At 48.2% G+C, this 17,701-nt stretch overlaps 1 protein-coding gene across 1 annotated transcript; it reads left to right on the top strand.

The window, feature by feature from the left end:
- Positions 1-483: 483 nt before the first annotated feature.
- On the top strand, positions 484-17,199 carry tbx2b (T-box transcription factor 2b). The gene is made up of 7 exons (XM_007896552.2): positions 484-1,309; positions 2,843-3,110; positions 6,415-6,561; positions 9,209-9,285; positions 10,315-10,481; positions 12,590-13,227; positions 16,634-17,199. Exons 1-7 carry the CDS (start codon positions 936-938, stop codon positions 17,084-17,086), a joined length of 2,124 nt encoding a protein of 707 aa, XP_007894743.2. The 5' UTR covers positions 484-935; the 3' UTR covers positions 17,087-17,199.
- Positions 17,200-17,701: the final 502 nt, after the last annotated feature.

Here is a 17,701-nt window from a genome sequence, read left to right as displayed (position 1 = left end):
GTGCGCAATTGGCTGCCGAGTTTCTCCCGGAAAATACACGGTCACTCCCCGTTGACGGTGTATCGGGCGAAGCGCTTTGAGGCGTCTCGAAGACGCGATGAGGCGCCTGCAATATCGGATGCAAGGATTACCATTTGGAATAAACAAGACCCCGCGCTCGGAGCAGGCTCACCCGCGCACTGTGAGAAGCCCTCCCGATCCTCTGTGAGCATAAGGACTTCCTTATGATCGCTGACTATTGCCGCTGTTTACCTGTGGGTCGTGTTGGGGGGCTGCAGCCTGGAGAGGTTAGTGGGTCTGGGTGTTTGCGGTGCGCGCCCGTCGTGGAGCCGCTGTGCTCTGGCCCTGAGTGTGGGAGCGGGGAGGCTGGGGGGGGGAGGGGGATGGGGGGGGTGGTGGGGGTGGGGGGAAGAGAGAGAGAGAGAGAGAGGGGGGTGGGGGTGTGGGGGGAGAGAGAGAGAAAGAGAGAGAGAGAGGGAGGGAGAGGGGGGGGTTCGCTAGCTCTCTCTCTCTCATTGGTTAATGTTTAACTCTGTTGACATGTTTTCAGAGCGCGATCTGGTGATGCTTATTGTACGTTGGAGCTTCTGACACCTATTTTTCCCCTCTTAACTCATCCATCCTGGCTCTAGTTGTGAAAACCACGCCTATACGGGCACACAATTGGTCCGAAAGCGTAAAATCGCCAATCAACTGTGCGGCTCATTAGCAGCAGAGAGCCGAGGGGGGAAGCATTGTAGCCAGGATCCGTGTGAGAGAGAGAGAGAGAGACAGACACACACACACACACACACGCAACCACGGGGGGACACGCAGAGAGAGATCTGAGCCGCTCCGTGAGGATATGCTGTGAGAGGAGACTCGCCTAAAAGGAGCTGTTTCACTCAGATCTTCCCTCCTTCCCTCCCCTCCCTCTCTGGGTGTCGGATGCCCTGATGAGAGTTCCAGCCTTGGCGGCGACCACTATGGCTTACCACCCGTTCCACGCTCACCGAGCCGCCGACTTCCCCATGAGCGCTTTCCTGGCGGCTCAGCCATCCTTCTTCCCGGCTCTGACGTTGCCCCCGAGCGGGGCGCCTGCCCTCTCGCTGCCCGGAGCCCTGGGGAAGCCGCTGTCGGAAGCCACCCTGGCCGAGGCCGCCCTCCACGTCCAGGCGCTGGGGCAACAAGCCGCTCACCTGCGGCCGCTCAAGAGCCTGGAGACCGAGGACGAGGTGGAGGACGATCCCAAAGTGATCCTGGAGGCGAAGGATCTGTGGGACCAGTTCCATAAACTCGGTACCGAGATGGTCATCACCAAGTCCGGCAGGTACGGGGTTTGGGGGTTTGGGGACCGGGGACGCACAGCACCAGCACAGCACAGGGTGGCGGTGGCGGAGGCGGACGTTTTCGTTCAGGACGACAGGAAAAAAAGGAACACAGACACCACAAAGCCAAACCTTTACGGGGTTTTTGTTGGGGTTATTTTCGCGTAACTTTATTGGGGTTGTTGTTTCTGTGCCCCCTTTTGTTTTGGGGGGGTGGGGTAAAAAAAAATGGAATTGAATGGAAACCCTGCGATCACGGACGGGCCAACACCCCCCCCCCCACACACACACACACACCTCTCTCTCTCTCTCTCCCCTTCTCTCTCACTCTCTCTCTCACTCCCCGATTCTCCCCCAAATACCCACCAAGCCAAGTGACAGCGAGCCAAGCCCGGGACAGGACTGGACTGGACAGTACAGCGGGGTTAGGTCGGGTGGGTGAGGGCACTGTAGTGAGCGCTGGGGAGCGCTAAATGACGGCGGGGGTATGGGATTAGACTTCCACCCCCCCCCCCCCACACACCCCTTATACCCCCCAACACCCCGGCGGACTCCATGTGAGATTCGACTTGTAATAAGTTGCTTCTCTGTGATCGCACCCGTTCGAAGGCGTCTTTACGGTGGCGGTATAAAATCCCAGTGAGGGGTTGGGTGGGGGGGTGGGTGTGAGGGGGGGGCATTAAGTCGCCGTCAATTTTTTAAAAAAAAGTTGGACGTATCTTTTCAATCGGTGTAGCGTGTGGCGGCCCGCGGGCAGTTGGCGGCCCGCGAGCGGGCGGGTGGTGGGGGGGGGGGGGAGTGCGGGGAGTCTGGCGTGGGGCCATTGCCCACACATCACATACATTCACGGAAACGGTTAAAAACGTTTAAACTTCTGTGCAGACTTGACTTGTGTCCCGCAAGCGACCATCAGGGCGAGTGTGGGGTGTATTTCTGCATTGTTTGTTAATAATCCCAAATAATAATGATAATAAATAATAATAATAATAATAATAATAATACTCCCGCCGCCGCTCGGCGAAGCAAACTGACTGCCTTTCGCTTCCTGAATCCGATTTTTTTCCCCCTCCCCAAAAAAATATAACGGAGAATGTTTTTTTTATTGAAAAGCCAACGTTTTATTTTTTTTAACAGTCAAGTAAAATGGAGCCTTTTCAATTTTATTCTGAATAAAACCAACCCCCCAAAAAATGTTTCGTTCGTCTCTCTCTCTCTCTCTCTCTCTGTGTGTGTGTCTGTCTCTCTGTGTCTCTCTCAAACCTATTAACGACAGAGTGGCTTTAGTGCAGTGTGTATCCCTTTGCTCTCTCTCTCTCTTATCTCTGTGCTACCCACTAACGGGGCAAAAAGGCAAAGCACATTGTACTAAAAGGCAGGAGTTTTAACGAAGTACTGTCATGTTGTTATAGCTTCTTTGCCCCTGTGTTTAACACTGATCTCTCTCCCCCCCTTCTCTCTCTCCCTCTCTCTCTCTTCTGTCTGTGTCTGTGTGCTTCTCTCTCTCTCTCCTTCTCTCTCTCTCTCTTTCTCTTTAGGAGGATGTTTCCGCCGTTTAAAGTGCGTGTGAACGGCTTGGATAAGAAGGCCAAGTACATCCTGCTGATGGATATAGTGGCGGCGGATGATTGTCGGTATAAATTCCACAACTCCCGTTGGATGGTGGCAGGCAAGGCCGACCCCGAGATGCCCAAACGCATGTACATCCATCCCGACAGCCCGGCCACCGGCGAGCAGTGGATGGCCAAAGCTGTCACCTTTCACAAGCTCAAGCTCACCAACAACATCTCCGACAAACACGGATTCGTAAGTGTTTGTGATTTATTTATATGTTTGTTTCTCCCCTCTCGCCCTTTCTCGACCATAAATAAATCATTGTGAAAGCCCCTTTAAACCGTTTGGCCCAAAGGTTTTGAAGGAGAGAGAAATCTTTGAACAGTAACAGCACGGCTGATAATAATAATAATAATAATAATAGTCTTTGCAATTGATGTAGTGCCTTATCACGTCTTCGAGACGTCTCGAAGCGCTTCACATGATATTCTGTCAAGTGAGTGGACTGTATATTTTGTGGGCGAAACGCCCAACAAAATAACAACACAACAATAATAATACGACGATAATAATAATAATAATAATGAATAATAGCACTGCTTGTTACACGGTCAGCTCGCGAGCTGTGTGAGATGGGAGTCTGGCTGTTTCAGGAACTCTTTCTTAATAGGCAACGATGATGGGCCCATTTTTTTTTGTGTGTAGCGACCTCGACACATACCGTCTCTGGCCTCGTGTGGGCTTGCTTATAAAATTATGAAAGTGACCTGAATAAATCGGGTCTCTGTTGGGGGAGGGAATCGAAGCTGCTTCAGACGCAGAAAAGGAGCTTCCAACAACACAGGGCACACAGAAGGCCCACAACTAGCGACCATAGAGCGAGGCGGCCCTGTTTAATTATCCTGTACCATACAGGAATCAATACAATTCCATTAAGGGAATATGTTGCAGATTCTGTTAGTCCTAAATCTCTCCAAACACGACAATATCCTTTTACTTTTAGAGCAAATCGTTTTAGGATTAAACAGGGACAGCCACGCAAATCTTAAATCCTACCAAATGTTCATCTAACTCCTCTGGTCTGTGGGGATTTATTTGCAGTCATTCTGGCCCGGGGGGTGAGTGAGAGCGGGACGTTTTATACGCCGGGTTTTCGATCGTTTGAAACAAATAAGGCAAATAGTTCTCTGGTCTGTCATCTGTGTCAAACGGCTCTTGTTTCCTGATCGAAAACGACGCACACACACACACACACACACACACACTGCTGGGGACGATCACAGTACTCTGTTTGCTGCTCTGTGGATGGGGGTTTAAGGCTAAACATTTCTCTCTCTCTCTCTCTCTCTCTGTGTCTCTCTCTGCCTGTCTTTTTGGTTTGGAAATAAAAACAGCTGCCGTTTACATCTCTCTCTCTGCTGCTACGGTGACTGGGGGTTGGGGTGGAGTGGAGTGTGTATATGGGAAAGCAGGTCAGGCTTTGTGGCGTTAAAGGGAGAGAGAGCAGAGTAGGGACTGGGGAGGGGAAACGGGAGGAGAGAGAGGGAGGAGAAGGAGGGAGAGAGAAAGGAGGCAGTGGAAACAAATCCCCAGAGAGAGAGAGAAAGAGAGAGAGAGAGAGAGAAATATAGAGAGTCGGTGAAGGAGAGAGAAACGATAAAGGAAAACCCGCGCGAGGAAAGGGGGAAAGATAAGTGACCGTAAAGGAGAGAGAGAAAGAGGCTTTGAATTGATGATTTCTCCTCCAGCGAGTGGAGTGGCGTCTGAAGAAATCACTTCACTGATGTTTTGGAGGTGGACAGGGCCAACGGGAAACAATCTGTGACGATTTATTTGTCCGGATAAGCGTTTTTTTAAAAAAAACTGCGTGTGTGTGTGTGTGTGTGTGAGAGAGAGAGAGAGAGAGATTGTAGGTTATATATATGAGGCGCTGAAGGAAACGCAGCCATTATACTATAGATCCGGACAGACCGCCCCGAAAAGGCACACACAGCTCTCAGCAATAATATCGAGACGGTTGTCAGTTTTTTTTAAATTAAAGTCTTTGTCCTTAAACCTCACCACCAAATAACATCCCCCCCACCACCCCACTTTCCCCCCTTCTCCAACCTTAAACATTCCAGCCCACTATTCTGCATGATTATTTGGGTAAAAGTAAATGAAAAATGCGTGGTTAAAATATTAATACTGAACACAGAGAGAGAGAGAGAGGCATATGTAGAGTAATTCCAGGCTGAGATTTGTGCGGGGTCTTAACTGTACCGATAATAATAATGATAATAATAATAATAACAATAATAGTAAATAATCCTTGCATTGGATATAGCGCCTAATCGCGCCTCCGAGACGCCTCGAAGTGCTTAAACTGAATAGACTGTAAAGTGAATTGACTGCGTATTTTGTGGCCGAAACTATTCTTGTAAAGTCCAGCGCTATGGAGCAGAGGCTGAGGTGTGTACGCGTTATTAAACAGTGTCCTGTGTCTTGAGCCAGACTGAGAAGGAGCTCACTCACTGGGAGAGGAACCGATGTAACATTTTATAATTTAAACCCAAAGGCAGGTTTAGGTGATAATGTCACACACAGCTCACATTTCCCAATGTTTCTCTCTCAGCATCTGGGTCAAAATGCGCAGTTTCGCCTGACTTCGCATCCCATCCCTTTCGCTGGGAGTACATATTTTGTTTGCTGTCCAAAACAAGGTTTTTTTTTAAAAAAAGAAATGTTATGAGAGATTTTGTTTTCATTCAAAAACCCCGAGTGGGTGTTTTTGGGTGGGGGAGAGAGGAACTAAACAGGAGATTAAACACAGCAAAGAGACAGGTCATATCCCAGACCTGAGGAGCCGGTAGCTCTTGGGAAAATCCCAATCCATTTCACCTATAGTACACAGCTGGTTTCAACACCTCAACTTATTTGGTGCAATTCAAGTCTCGCTGAACCAGGCTGTGTGCATTATGAATGACCCATAATAATCGATTCTCCCACAAAATATACAGCCAATTTACTTCACAGTGTATATTCTGTGAAGCGCTTTGAGATGTCTTGAAGACGTGATAAGGCGCTATATCAAATGCAAGGATTATTATTATAATCCAGTATGTAAAACGATATACTACATATAATATCCTTGTTATATACATATATATAAATGATTAGTATTATTATATAAAATGCTGAAGAATTATTTTATATTCCATGTATGTAAAAGGCTCGTTTTGGTAATGATAACATTTGCACCGATGTTCTCACAAATAAGTGTCAAATGAGTATTTCCCTGAAACGGAATGAAAGTCACCTTCGCCATTTCCCTCTGGCTATACTGTACTGTACAGTACGGCGTGTATAACGCTTGGCTTTTTTTTGTGAGTTTAGTTTTTAACCCAAAATAAATCCCGAGCAGATGTCGGCTGATCACAGACAGACAGACAGAGCCTGAGATTGAGTCTGAGAGAAATAACCCGCGGTGTGTTAGTGGCGAGAGGGCTCTCTCTCTCTCTCTCCCTCTCTCTCAGCTAACTCGTGTTTGTATTTCCCCTGCTTTGCTGCCTAGCAGACTATCCTGAACTCCATGCACAAATACCAGCCCAGGTTTCATATCGTTCGAGCCAACGACATCCTCAAGTTGCCCTACAGCACCTTCCGCACCTATGTGTTCCCGGAGACGGAGTTTATCGCGGTCACTGCTTACCAGAACGATAAGGTGAGTGAGTGAGGGAGTGAGTGTTGGCTCTATGTGTGTGTGTGTGTGTGTGTGTATATATATATATATGTGTGTGTGTGTGAGGGGAGGATCGATTTCCCCCACGGCACACAGTCAACAAGTAATTATTCCCCTCCCTCTTATCGTTTTGAGTTTGGTTATTTTCGTTTAGGAAATACAGTGTAAGCTGTTAGTTTGCGTCGGTCTGATTGAAGCAAAAGTATAATGTGTTTTTGGGGAGGGAGGGAGAGAGGGGGAGAGAGAGAGAGAGAGAGAGAGCGAAAGAGGAGGGAACTGAGAGAGCGGTTTGTACGTGTTCTACGTTATTCCTGTAGTTTTTTTCCCCTTGACAAGCGTTGAGACATTTCAAATAATATTATTAATAATAATAATAATAATCCTTGCATTTGATACAGAGCCTTATTCGAAAAAGCGCTTCCCAGAATATAATGTAGAAATTAAATTGACTGCCTATTTTGGGAGCGAGAGGCAAAATGTTTACAGCAGTCTGCCCTCGCCGTGTGGTGTGTTTACTTGGTGAAGAACTCTCTAAATTAAACTGGGTTTAAAACCAAATGAAATGCCGAGGTGAGGGCAAGTTAGCCCCAAAACACTGTGTTTATAATTCAAGGTGAGGACATGAGAAATTGTAATAAAGCTCTACAGTACCGGGGACCGACAGTTTTGTGATAACATATTAATATTAATAATAATAATATTCCTTGCACTTAAAGGGTAATAATCCCTTCAAAAATTATCCCCCCCCNAAAAAATTATTTGGACACACACTCCACGCTGGGACACTGCTGTGTACAATTGCCAACCACTTTTCGTCCACAAAATAAAAAGTCAATTCACTTCATAGCATATTCCGTGAAGCGCTTTGACATGATAAGGAGCCAAATCAAATGCGAGTCGTATTATTGTTGTTGTTATTATTATGATAATAATTATTTGATTCAGCGCCTCGTACCTCAGTCGGGGTGTGGATTCGTTTACGAACGAGATTTTATTTCATCCGTTCAGTTGAATGCAATCCTGGTGTGCAGCCTCAAGAAGGTTACACGTTTTAAATAAGAATCGACTCTTATCGTGATATGTTCCAACATTACATTACACTGGTTGGTTGTGCAGTCACTACACTGCCCCCCCCTCCCCCCCCCCCTCCCCACCACCTCTCCCGTCCCTGTTGCCGGCCACTGCCAACAACCTGAGCTTAGCCCGGTCAGTGGGCTGTTCAATCATAAAGTTTATGGCCAGAGTCAAAAGCCATTAAGAAGCACTTATCATCACATCCCAACAGCAACTCTGGCTGCATCCCAGCCCCCGCCACCCCAACCCTTACCCTCGGCCCCAACATCCCCCCTCCCCCCCCCCCCCCCTATATCCCCAGCCATCGTGAAATGGGGAGAGTGCATTACAAACCAGACTCCTTATACCCAGACGCTTTAATAATGTGCGTGTGTGTGTTTTTTTTTTTTGCCTTTTCATTACTTTTTTTTTCCCCCCTCGACGTATTTGTTCCTGTAATCTAAAAAGAAAATATACGGGAATTAGCCACAGTGAGGAGAGCCGCCGCCGGGGGAGTGTTCATGTTCAAGGCTGTGGGTGGGTGTGGGGGGGGGGGAAACTACACGGGATTCTTGTTTATTATTGTTGAAACGCTTCTGATTTTTAAGAATATATTTTGAACGCCTGCCCTCGTTTGAAGAAGAGCTGAAACGTCGGGGGCATTTTTTTGCAAAAGGGAATGAATAATACAGCGCACGTTGAGAGGTAGTTCAGAGAGACGTTCACAAGACCTCATCCTCCTGATATTGTGTCATGTGTTGGAAGTATAATAACCCGCTCACCGATAACTTCGAGTTCACCTAAAACAACCTCCTTAAAATAGCGTTAGACATGGCCTCTAACCTCGCTGGCAGGTGAGGTTCAATATTTCAGGAGCAGGAAGGGGAATCAAACGGCAGTCCAGTGGACAATGATGAATTTTCCTGTGTGTTTGGGGGTGGGTGGGGGTGGGTGCCGGGGGTGGGGGGAATGCCTGTGTTGTTACACTCGATGCTGGGGCTGTGAACATGGGCACAGGGCGCTTCTCAATGCACAGCCTCTGGTTTCAGCTCTCAGTATCCCAGGGAGGACGCACATAAATAACACTGTACACGTGAACCCACTTGCATTCGATGCATATTAAAGTGGTAAATGTACATTCATACGCACATGTATTATATAGAAAAGTGTAATGCACAGTCGATTCACTTTAAAAGTGTCGTCTATGAAGGGCTTTGAGACGTTCTCGAAGACACAATAAGGTGCTATACCAACTACAAGGATTGTTATTATTATGTATTATGCTATTATAACAATTACACGTACAAATACATATTAAAGATGTACGTATAAATATACATATATATATGTAATAAATACATATCAGAGCTGCTTTTTTAGCTGGAATAAATTAACCGGTTCTGGTTTCAATTTATAAATTCTGCAAATAACACTGACAACCAGTCTGGATAATTCTGGTCCGAGTTACCCACTTCAGGCTCAATGTTATCAGCTCAAGTATAAGAGGAATTGTTCTGTCGTCACAATCCTCAGGGAAACCGCGTTAAAAAAAAATAATTTTTAATATTTTTTACAGATAACTCAACTTAAAATCGACCACAATCCATTTGCAAAAGGATTTCGGGACACCGGCAATGGGAGGCGTGAGAAAAGGTAAAAGTCCCAATAAAGGGTGGTTGTTAATTCTGCAGAATCTTATTAATATTTTATACACAGAGACACACACACACAAGACACAGAGACACACACACACACACACACACGACACAGAGACACACACACGACACAGATACACACACACGACACAGATACACACACACACACGACACAGAGACACACACACACACACAAGACACAGAGACACACACACACACACGACACAGAGACACACACACACACACACACAAGACACAGAGACACACACACACACACACAAGACACAGAGACACACACAAGACACAGAGACACACACACACACAAGACACAGAGACACACACACACACAAGACACAGAGACACACACACACACACACACAAGACACAGAGACACACACACACAAGGCACAGACACACACACACACACACAGGTACACACTCACACAGACACAGATGCAGAGATACACACACAGACTGCTGAGTGGGGGGGTGGGTGTCGGTTTGGGGGGTGGGGGGGGGGGGGGGGGGTGGGCAGGAAGGGTGAGAGAGGCCGATCTGAGGCTTGGCCGAGGATCATGGATCAAGGTGAGCAACTCAGGGCCTCCGGCGCCTCCTGGTGGCGACTTACACAACTGCCACGAGAGACCGGGCGCCCGTCGCCCACCTCTGGGGGGAAAAGCCCAACGTTAAAATGGAGTTGATGGACTCTCACACCAATCCGCTGCACCTTTACAGCGAGAACTTAAATAAATAATGGGAGAAACTGCAGTTACACGAGTGTTTTTACCTGTTATCCGCGTGAAGCTCTTTGGAAAAATGATTGCAGGCGCTTTTGACAGCAGCTTTTGTTATCATTATTTTGTTTTCTTTCCCCCCCCCCACCCCCCACCCCCAACCCCCACCCCCAACCCCCAACCCCCAACCACACCCCCAACCCTGAATTGTAATGTCTTTAACGTGACACCGTGCAATACATCCTAAATACCACCTCAATGCTTCCTCCCCCCCCCCCCCACCCCCCCACCAGGAAACAGCTGTCGTTGCCCTCCATGCGGGTGTATGATGACCAGTGTAAAGATCGAGACGGTGGCGATTCTGACGACTCGTCCAGTGACCCTCCGCTGGTCAGGGAATCACTCCACTCGCCTCTGGCCGCAGACCCTGTTTCTCTACACTTGATCCAAGCTTCCAAAGGTAGGAGCTCGATCCACTACACAGATCAAGGCCCTGGGGGTTGTTGACCTGACCGCCTGGCATCCTCCCCCCCATCCCCTTCCCCTCCACCCCCCACCCCAGCCTTAACCACGGGGCTGTTTGTTGGCTTAACCTTTAAAGCCTTCGTATCAGTGTTTGCTTCAGTAAACTCTTCATAAACCGACCCGGCACAAGCCAGTAACAAACAGACACACACAGAGAGAGAGAGGGAGAGAGAGAAATAGAAAGAGAGAAAAGAGAGATAGAGAGAGAGAGAGAGGCGATGTTTAAAGGGGAAAAACTTACCTTAATTTAACCACGACGTCGCCACAAATAAAACCGCAGCGCTATTTCACAACACGTCACACGTTATTTAGTCACTCGGCGATGGGTGGTTTAAAGGGGAAGAAAATCGCCCCATATTGTATGTGACAGTATTGGAGATAGATTTCTCCCCTCTCGAATCTCGAGAACTCTTGTGTAAAATAAGGTTTTGACCCCAACCCAACCCAATATTGCTCAATGATCGGGTGAGACTCTTGAGTGTGAAGTTGAGCTTCGGGTTCATTCAAGTAATAAACGGAGAGAATGGGGTGGGGGGGGGGGGACAGGGCGCTTTCTGCAAGAGATTTTCTTTTTATCTCAACGCCTGCTCCACAGAAAACAAGTCAGGACAGAGTGAGGAATGGTGGCTGTGAGCAATGGGAATATACAGGTTCAACCAAGCAGTCCCCATGCCATTGCAACGTCCAATAAGCCTTCAAGAAATGACTATATATATATATTTAGAGATATTAGGGTAGATACCTCGATTTTTGGTCAACACTGTAGTGACAATGTGAAGCGACTTGGGGGTCTGCGTGTGCGTAAGGCTTCGTATTTATATCCTAACACAGATTTCGGTTTGGTTTGGGGAGTTGGACGCACACAAGTGCTGTACCTGGGCTGGTGGCTACACCGAAACCGGAATATTTCAAGCAAAACAATACAAGCAGATCTAATCACCTGCAATACAATGTGTGGAACCTCTCCCTTCCTCTGTTCCCAGTTGCTATATTTGAAGCAAACAATAATATCACAATGTTTGCACAGCCTCTCTCTCTCTCTGTGTCTCCCCACACACTGATGCTGTCTGGCCCTACTCACCTCACCTACTATTTTACTGAGCTATGTATGGATTGGGGGGAGGACGAGGTTCATGTGTATTTATTGTGCATATATATATATATATATATATATATAAAAACAATCTGCAGACATCAAACTCCCCGAGACAGGGCGAGCAGTAAAGTGTCGTCAGCCAGGGGTTGGAGCACTGTAAATCCCTCCACAATAAACCTCACCTCCAAAGACCTTTTGGCGTTATACATAATTCAAAACGCCTCGAGCCAAAAAGAGCACTCACTGTACATCTTTTGTGAACGACATTTTTTTAAAAAAAATAGTTCATTGAAATAAAGGAAGTTAAAATTGCAATGGTGGGGGGGGGGGGGGCGCATCGAAATGCTTTGAGACGTCTCTAAGACGTGATGAGGCTTTATATCAAATGCAAGGATTATTATTATTATTATTATTATTATTGCCACCCTAAGGTGTGAGGACACAGGATCTGGGGAGAAAGAGAGAGAGAGCAAAACAGCCCATCTCCCTCAGCCCCCAAATCAAAACGATTGACTGTTTATCCTACATTAACATTATTATATATTATTCCAATATTGTGCATATCATATATTTATTATTATTATTATTATCATTGTTATTATGATTCCTGTAACGAGCAGAGGAGAAACTTTTGCACTCGGATGTCAAGTCCAGCATTTATTTAAAAAAAATGTTATCCCAACGTTTGATGTAAATATGACAGTAATGTTTATTGCTTGTGGGAGTGGTGGAGATGGGGGATGAGGTTGGGGAGGATTGGGGGGGGTGGAGATGGGGGTGAGGTTGGGGTGGGGATGGGGGGTCAATTAAGTGAGGCTGTAAGGTCAGACGCGCGTTGTGTGTGTGTGTGTGTGTGTGCGTGTGTTTGTCTGTCAAGTCAGTAAAAAGCTGATGATATTTTTATTTTCCAACCTTTTTTTTTATATAAAAAAAAATCCCTGGTTTAGATGATAAATCGGCGGCCAACAGCGACCAGGAGCTGGAGAGGCGTGAGGAGCGCTCCGCGGCCGGCAGCCCGGGTACCCAAGGCTCGGGGGCCGAGTCCCCGCCGGCGGTCAAGGAGAGGGACAGAGAGGGTGGCTCCGGCCACCCCGCGCAACGCTGCCACAAGGATGGAGCTCCGGCCAAGAGGAAGGGCTGTGTGGAGAGCGACACCTGTTACAGCGGCAGGAGCTCGGACAGGGAGGAGGGCGGCGGCGGTGGTGGGGGCGGCGGCGGCGGCGGTGGGGGCAGGAGGAGGAAAGAGGAAAGCAGTAAAGATGCCGAGTCCGCTTACTCGCCGCTGATGATCCAGACCGAGAGCCCGTCGCACATGGCCGGGTACCTGCAGAGCCTGGCGCACTCGGGTCTGCAGAGCCAGCAGTTCTTTAACCCTTTGAACGTGGGGCAGCCGCTGTTTATCCACCCGGGGCAGTTCGCCGTGGCCCCCGGCGCCTTCTCAGCCATGGCCACCGGGATGGGACACTTACTGGCCTCGGTGTCCGGAGCCGGCAGCTTGGATCCCGGCCTCTCCTCGGTGCCGGTGCCCGGGGCCAGCGCCCCGCATTTCCCCTTCCACCTCTCCCAGCACGTCCTGGCCTCGCAGGTAAGACTCTTTGTCTGATTTGTACCCCGGGCCTCACCTTAAGCCCTTTAACCCACCCCTCCCCATCCCCCCCACCCCACCCCTCACCCCCTGCCCGCACTCCCCATCCCTCCCCACTTTTTCTCAAGAGTTTTGGTGCAATGGTACCAGATGTTGCTCTTCGGCGCTGGAAGCTACAATGTCCAGTGGATTATTCAGTGTGCAATCTTCTCTCTCTCTCTTTATTACAGTGTCTGTCCTCTCTGTGTGTCTAAGTGTCTTCAGTGGCTATTCAATGTATACTCCAGTCTCTCTCTCTCTCTATTAAAAGTGTCTGTCCTCTCTGTCTCTAATTGTCTTCAGTAACCAGTCAGTGTATACTCTGGTCTCTCTGCTGTCTCTGTGTCTCAGTAAACCAGTGGATTATTCACTCTACACGTTAGCATCCCTCTCTCTCTCTCTCTCTCTCTACCACACAGTGTCTCTCTCTGTCTGTAACGGGTTGACTTGACAGCTCGATCCCAACCCCCTGATTTATATTTTATTTAAATCACGGGGTTTGCCTGGGTTTTATCAGTCTGCTTTCTTGCTCGGCTTCACTCCGATTCTTTTTGGTCGCGAAAGAAACGACTGGTTAAAAAAAAAAGTTCAGAGAGTGGAGTGGAGTGTGGTCAATGAGAGTTCGGAGTTAACGTTGCATTGTGTGGGGGAAAAAAACCACGCCAGAGATTCATCTACTCGGCGATTTCTGCTCTGCCTTGAGATATAAAAGCCCTTTATCTGGGATTGCAAGGTCAGGAATGAGTTAAGGCGGCCCTGGTAGATTGGGAATTAATTCCAGGAATTGGGGATTATTGCTGGGTTCGATGTGTGTGTGTGTGTGTGTGTGTGTGTGTTATTTAGTCAGCGCCCCACTCCTACCTCGAGAGTAACACTCAACACAACTTCATTCAGACTCCCCAGTCCCGATCTAACCCACTCCTGACACACCTTGAGCCATTTGGGATGTGAGGGGCCCCCTTTGCTCTACCTGATCCCGGGACAGTTTCACTCACACCAATCCTTGCTCCACAATAATATCCAGTAATCTCTCTCTCTCTCTCTCTCTCTCTCTCCTCCTTCACTGAGGCTAAAGCTGGGTTTGTGGGAGGCCACAGATTTATTTCATTTACTGGGTTTTTCAAATTGATTTCACCCATGAGGGATGGCTGTGTGTGTGTGTGTGGGGGGGGTGGGGGGGTGATAGTGGTAGATATTTTCGAGGGAAGGGGAATTGGGGCAATTCATGGTTTGGGACAAATGTTTTTATTTTTATTTGTTAACAAAATAAACCTCAGTCCATTCGTGTCCCTGCAAGGCGAGGCTTGTCGGAATGTGTATGTGTGTGCAGTTAGGTGTGCTGGTGTGTGGGTGTGCAGTAATCCCTGTTGGTATGTGTGTGTGTGCGCAATAATGTGTTGGGGTGTGTGTGTGTGCAGTAATGTGTGTTGGTGTGTGTCTGTGTGCAGTAATGTGTGTTGGTGTTTGTCGGTGTGCAGTAATCTGTATGTGTGTGCGTGTAGTAATGTGTGTTGGTGTGTTTCTATGTGCAGTAACGTGTGTTAGTGTGTGTATGTGTGCAGTAATGAGTATTGGTGTTTGTGCAGTAATGTGTGTTGGTGTATGTGCGCGCAATAATGTGTGTTGGTGTGTATCTGGTGCAGTAATGTGTGTGTGTGTGTGTGTGTGCAGTAATGTGTGTCAGTCTGTGTGTGTGCAGTACTTCTGTTGGGAGTGTGTGTGTGTGTGTGCCTCTCCTGATGCCCACTCTAATGAAACATTTTAATGTCCAAATCCTTCCCTCATTGGGTGGAATGCAACACTGGGATGGGATGGCTTTAGGTAGTTAGCTAATTAGTTAGTGAGGGACACCTACCAGCTCCAGCCTCCGAAAATCCACAAGTACTGTGAGCTTATTCTCCCCCATAAAATAGCCCACTTGTTACAGTGTGCTGTGTTACCCACGCTCTCACATACCCACTAGTTACAGTGTTACCCACTCTCACATACCCCCAAGTTACAGTGTTACCCACTCTCACATACCCACTAGTTACAGTGTTACCCACTCTCACATACCCACTAGTTACAGTGTTACCCACTCTCACATACCCACTAGTTACAGTGTTACCCACTCTCTCACATACCCACTCGTTACAGTGTTACCCACTCTCTCACATACCCACCAGTTACAGTGTTACCCACTCTCTCACATACCCACCAGTTACAGTGTTACCCACTCTCTCACATACCCACTCGTTACAGTGTTACCCACTCTCTCACATACCCACCAGTTACAGTGTTACCCACTCTCTCACATACCCCCTAGTTACAGTGTTACCCACTCTATCACATACCCACCAGTTGAAGTGTTACCCACTCTCACATACAGTTTATCAATAAAAGGCTCTCGCTGTAAGAGGGGGGAAAAAAACAAGCTGGAGCAAATGCGGACACTTTGCAAACACTCTACAGCTGAATTTGGATGAAAAGCATAAGCTTGCTGATGGGAGATTTCCAGTTCACTCTCCCATCCAATCCCACTGGAAAGGATTCCTGATCCCACAATCAGCTTTGAGTGTCACAATAATTCAGGGCTTTTATTGTGTGTGAACATACACCAAATGCGCATGCACTGAGCAGGGCTGAGTGACTGGACCGTCCACCATTGTGTGACCTCCCGCTCTGGGCGACAGGAAGTTTATAATAATATAAATCATCCTTGCACTCGACGCAGCGCCTTATCACGTCTTCGAGACGTCTCAAAGCGCTTCACAGAATACTTGTAAAGTGAATTGGCTTGTATATTTTGTGGGTGAAAGATAACAGGATTATCTCTTTACTCTTTATTAGGTCTGCTTGTTCATCAAATTGTCATCGCTTTTTATTCTTGCTTATTTTCTTGCTCGTCTCTCTTTGATTTCCCCTTTGCTGCCGTGGGGGCCCTCCCAAGCCAGTGAAGCGCATTGTAAATGCAGGTTGTTCTGCTTGTGGTTGCGCTGTTGAAAGTGGTTGTTGGCCATGACTGTGGCCGCTGTGAGCCGCACAGACCCTGAGACCATGGGGGTGGGGGTTGCTCTCTGCTGCCTTCAGTCCAATGTGTGCTGGTCTCAGGCCAGCAGACCCTAGTTTTAATGTAATAATAATAATAATAATAATTTGCTCACCCAATCCACGACTGTTTGTGGGGACTGTGTACAATCGGCTTCCGCATTTCACCCACAAAATGCACAGTTGATCCACTTTACAGTATACCCTGTGAAGTGCTTTGAGTGAGACGTCTCGATGATGTGATAAGGCGCGGTGTCAAATCCAAGGAATATTGTTACCGCCAACACCGCTCGGGTGGGAGGGATGCCCACACTGATCACTGTGTCTGTTTCTCCCACAGGGAATCCCAATGACCACTTTCGGAGGGCTGTTCCCGTACCCATACACCTACATGGCTGCTGCTGCAGCCGCTGCTCTGCCCAGTGCAGCCGGGGCCACTTCCTCTCTGCACCGACACCCCTTCCTGAGCGGGGGCCGACCTCGCCTCCGCTTCAACCCCTACTCCATCCCCGTGTCCATCCCGGCCAGCACCAACCTGCTGACCACCGCCATGCCCTCGGCTCTGGGCGGCTCCGACAGCAAACTGTGCAGCCGCGGCTCCAGCCCGGGCTCCGAACTCAACCACAAGAGCGAGGGCAGCGGGGTAAGGACTGGGGCCGGGGGCACGATCAGCCCGCTCTCCCCCAAGCCCGCCGCCAAGGAGGCCATGAACGAACTGCAGAACATACAGCGGCTCGTCAGTGGGCTGCACAGCCAGCGGGAAGCCTCGCCAGGTCCACCCTCTCCCAAGTGACCCTCTTCCCATCGGGCCAGGAGGACATTCAGCTACGAGGCACCACCAGCCAGTGCGGCCAGGTGCAAACCGGGTGGGGGGGGGCTGTACACATCATTCCCTCCACCCACCCACACCCCCCCCTCCCACCCGCCCCCCCCCCCCCCCCCCACTGCTGCTCTCCCTGCCCAGAGGAACGATGGAGCAGGAAAAGCGGAAGAGAAGTGTTTCTTTTTAACCGTGGTACAATTTGGGGGTGAAGACAGAATGAGAAAGATCTTTGCTATTTATGTAATTAATTAGTAATTTCGTGTAAATATGCTATGGATCGCAGGATATGCAAATCGGTATTAATTTATTCACCAGTTGTAAATTGGCGTGTATATATATATTAGAGTTTAATTCGCTGCATTAATGTTTTCTTTGGTTTTACACACAAACACCACAATATATTGTAAATGAAATATATAACGCTTTGAGAGAGAGAGAGTGAAGAGTGCGTGAATGGATTTCTAATTGTGTTTTCTTATAGAGGTTTATCCCACCTGCTTTAGTCCAGACAATTTAAAACGTGCCATCCATCACATAAAATGCTATTTCAGTGTTACTTATTCAAACAACGCGTTAAGTACTGTA

The sequence above is a fragment of the Callorhinchus milii genome, unplaced genomic scaffold, assembly GCF_018977255.1.
Source record: "Callorhinchus milii isolate IMCB2004 unplaced genomic scaffold, IMCB_Cmil_1.0 Scaffold10, whole genome shotgun sequence".
NCBI lineage: Eukaryota > Metazoa > Chordata > Chondrichthyes > Chimaeriformes > Callorhinchidae > Callorhinchus > Callorhinchus milii.
Note: the sequence above shows the minus strand (reverse complement) of the source record. Positions and strands in the feature narration are given on the sequence as shown.

Bases quoted from the DNA above. Each gene is read 5' to 3' on its own strand.
- tbx2b (XM_007896552.2), top strand. From the start codon at position 936: ATGAGAGTTCCAGCCTTGGCGGCGACCACTATGGCTTACCACCCGTTC. The intron at 10,482-12,589 runs GTAGGAGCTCGA...TCCCTGGTTTAG, and splicing joins CTTGATCCAAGCTTCCAAAG to ATGATAAATCGGCGGCCAAC. The intron at 13,228-16,633 runs GTAAGACTCTTT...TTTCTCCCACAG, and splicing joins AGCACGTCCTGGCCTCGCAG to GGAATCCCAATGACCACTTT.